General features: G+C 43.6%; 1 protein-coding gene across 1 annotated transcript; it reads left to right on the top strand. All coding sequences in view use genetic code 11, as the record gives it.

Annotated features, from left to right (window-relative positions):
• Positions 1-96: 96 nt before the first annotated feature.
• Positions 97-2,101, top strand: EGR_10485 (hypothetical protein; the record flags this gene model as incomplete). Its single annotated transcript, XM_024499734.1, has 2 exons — positions 97-198; positions 1,979-2,101. The coding sequence occupies 2 exons, from the start codon at positions 97-99 to the stop codon at positions 2,099-2,101; spliced, it is 225 nt and encodes a 74-aa protein (XP_024345845.1).
• Positions 2,102-3,921: the final 1,820 nt, after the last annotated feature.

Below are 3,921 nucleotides of genomic sequence, written 5' to 3'. Positions count from 1 at the left end.
CCCCCTTGCCTATGACCACTAGAGCTGTGATTCTGGCACTACAGGTTCACCTCTACCTCCGTACAATGACATGCAGAAGGGTATGGAGCTGCTGACATGGCTAGTGGCTACGCCAGGCCAGCCCTCTCGGTAAAGGAACAATGTCGTAGCACCTACGTGGTCCCTTCACCGAAACCCAGATCTAAGCAAGCAATCAACGTAGGTATCGCAATTGTCAAACAGCATATTTATTCTGCGCTACGTCATTACCTTCGTGTTGGTGGCCTCCCAGTAGTTTTGAAACAGATGAGGAAAAGAGATCCATCATCTACACATTGGAATTTGTAAAATCCAAATATTGACCTCCATCCATTTACCACATCGTTTACGAATTATGCTATCAGCTCCGACTGTAAAGTTCTTGCAGCAACTTACCCATTTTATCAAGTGCATAGAGATACAGAGTGATGAGTTTAAAATGGGTCATAAATGGTATTTCAGTCCACAGTCGTCACTATGAAGTGGGAGGGAACTTTGTGGACTTCCAGACTTAGCAGATGACATAAACAATATGCTCTGAAATCTCAAATCTCATGCAAAATTTAGGGAGAAGCATGCCAAAAGGAGGGTTAAATGAAACAAAGAGGAGGATGAATCGCCTAAGCAACTGAAACTTTCACTTTGAACCGTGCGGAGAAGGCACCTCACTACTCACTCTTAACGCTAATGTTAGTGACGCAGCTGTAGGTGATGTGATCCCACAACTTGCAGCTGCCCGGTGTCAATCACACGCCAACACCTATTATCACTTGAGCTCTCAATCCAACAAGTCAATGAGACGAAGCAGTGCAACCCAAAGCAGAGAATTTGTAATTGTTGATGTCTCCTAGGGGCGAGGAAGATCTCTGTGAGAGCAAACCATCAGACGTTGAACTAATCCTGAAGTCAGGGTTTCGAGATACGCTGCATGATGCACAACTAGTGAAGTGCAATTCACTGAAAGAACACAGATGTGACAATGCACATTGTAATGCTGATGATCTATCTCACGAAGCAGACCTCGTAGAATCTGGCAACATCTCCGTGAATACCCTGTTTTTAGTAGATCAACACGCAAATTACTGACTCCATTACGAGTCAGATGTGTCACAGTTTTCTCATGTCCACTTCCGCTTCTGCATTCCCAATTCTGCCAAATGAGCCGGATGCCATTTCTGCATTTGTACACTCCTCTGTTTCTACCACGAGGTGTCCACTCCACTCGGAATGAAGAAAGGGATGAGGAGAGTCGCAGGCGGAGGGAGTAAGCCAAATGAAGAGAGTGGGTGGGTGGGTGTGTGGTGGATTGTTAGCAAAGCGTAAGGGTAAAACCAAATAACTAGCCATCCATCTTTGCAGTCCTCCCTTGGATACTGGTATGTTCTATTGGGTTCGTGGAAATGCCTCAGTGAAGCACATTAACGGAAGCGAGAGATGGTTGTCGTCCAAGAAGGAAAACGTTAACGGTAGCGTCGCACCACTATTGACAATGCTGGCAGAGTTGTGGAGGGTATGAACTGCTACTTTTGTACTGGTAATTGGTGTTACGCTGCAAGAGCGACAACACATTCTCTCTTTGCGATAAGAAAGTGTCTGGTTCTAAAGCCGCCACTTGTGGAAAAGCAGTGCGTAGATTTCGGCCCATTAGCTCCTACCAACGAGTAATTTTAAGTCGATGTGCTACTTTACTGTAGTCTGAAAGAAGCAAAAGGCATCCGAGAGGTGATTGAACAGATGTTGCAGAAGAACCGACAACAACACAGTCAAACGAAGAGATAACAGAACAAACCTCCACACTCAAAATAACTACAATGCAAGCAATGGGATTTCGCCGGTAAATGTCCTCCTGATTTGAGAGAAGAATGAAATGAGGAAACATCGAGCACCCTAAATGAGCAGACACGTGAGGAAATCCATCTTGCTATGTTACCAGTCAGAGGTCTTCATGTCTTCCTCATAGCTAAGATTTGCAGCGAACTCCATCACCATCGAAGGCCTTTGCTACTCATCAGCGGATTCAGATCGCGTTCTCTCAGAATTGCATAATTTAGGTGCAGAGAGAAGCGACTGCATAATGCCATGAGTGCCTTTATCCAAAAAACGATTTTAGAGACGGTTTGCCAATTGCTAACAGCAGATTACAATCCCACTCCATTGCTACGGTTCTTAGATTTAGGTCACGGGACACTCATTAGGTGAGCACAAACTTTCTGTTGGTCTGAGAAAATGTGGTCACATTCATCCCGATTCAGAGGATAAAGGCGAGCGCAAAAGAAACTACTACCTCCAAAATGAGAACATTTACGTGTTGGCATATCTTTGAGGCAACGCAATATAGAAAATTACTGTTTTCCTGTCACTAGAGACCACATTGTTTCATAAAGAGACGTCACAAAGGAACAACGCTACACCTAACAATATATCTTCAAACACAATTTAAAAAAAACATTTAAAATGCAAAGTTCTGAATTCAGTAGCCACTGCAAAGTCAATGGAAATTAATCTCGCCCTTAACATTTGGTCTAAAGAAGAACTGCATTCTGTATTGTTCCTGGCACTTTACCTTCTGTTAATTTCTGTGCCACCTTCACCCATCCTATTCACCGACGTTCTTCCCGCTCCTGTTCACTGGGAATTTCAGCTATTTCATTGCTCCTGTTGGCTATTTTCATTAATTATCTCCCTCAAGTTTTGCCACGGTAGCTTCCACAGGCGAATGAAGAATAAGTGTGAATGGTCACTTGTACCAACATGCATGTGTGTGCATATCATTTTTGCGCTTGGCACCATCAAACCATTAGATTGGCATTTTCCTTAATACATTGGCTAGAAATCAAAGTTGACTATCCGATTACGACAAAGTGCCCGTCATGCAGTTGCAGTATGAATTGCTTTTTGGAACGGATTGAATCTGTCAAGTCTAGCAAAGTGCAGAGTCAACGACGGTCGAGTCCGCATTGAGGATTTTATACAATCGCGATTTCGAATATATATCTTCTTTGGAAAGAAGATCAGAGACCGGAAAAAAGACAAGAAATTTACTGCGGACCTCGTCAATTGCTCTACTTAGAAGGAGGAATGAAGTGCACAGCTCTGCATCCGCCGCAGGAACGCCAAAGCTACCCTAAAAGAAAATCATTTTTGCCTTGTTTCGCACCAGTTTATGTAGAGGGCTTGCGATCATAGTAAACCCTTTGATGAGAAACGTGGTAACCTGCCAAACCTAGAAAAAGACGTCGATTTCTCTGAATGGGGTGCACTCTTTCCGCACTTGCATGGTGCGAACTTCGCTATCTGCCATCCAGCATGATGGAATAATATGATGCAAGTGTTTGACCAAGCATTAAATAAATGGAAATATTTTGAGTCTTCATTCACCCGATCGCAAAGGCGGGAGAGAAGGAATAAGTTGGCTTATGAATCGTTGAGGCACTTTTAAATGACATCTTTGTGTCAAGAAAATGTAATGACTTAAATCAAGCGATGCGTCAACCTTGAGCTGAAGTGATAGGAGAACATGTCCAGCTTGCATCTCTTCACACTCTAGTCACAACTCTCTCACACGACTAAGTGCCATTATGAAGGTTGAAACCAAGCCACTTCAGGTCACTTATTCAAGTGCTTGCATTGACTACTCAAATGGAAGATATGGTGTAGGTCGGGTCACTGAGTCGAGAACACAAACCCAAAGGGCTGGCATACAACTGGATCGCTAGTAAGTGTTTGCGTAGATTCTCCAATTAATGAATTCATGAAACGTGTAGCATGGATAAGGAAATCTCTTGATTACATCAAGATGCGGTCCCCTCATGGGACGGAACTGCAGCAATAGCCATTCATGGCAACATACCTGTCGGCCAACAAAGGAACTTCGCTGCTGCAATAATACTCCTCTTTTACATA

Source organism: Echinococcus granulosus (assembly GCF_000524195.1).
Source record: "Echinococcus granulosus chromosome Unknown EG_S00225, whole genome shotgun sequence".
Taxonomy (NCBI): domain Eukaryota; kingdom Metazoa; phylum Platyhelminthes; class Cestoda; order Cyclophyllidea; family Taeniidae; genus Echinococcus; species Echinococcus granulosus.
This window is presented reverse-complemented; position numbering and strand designations above follow the sequence as displayed.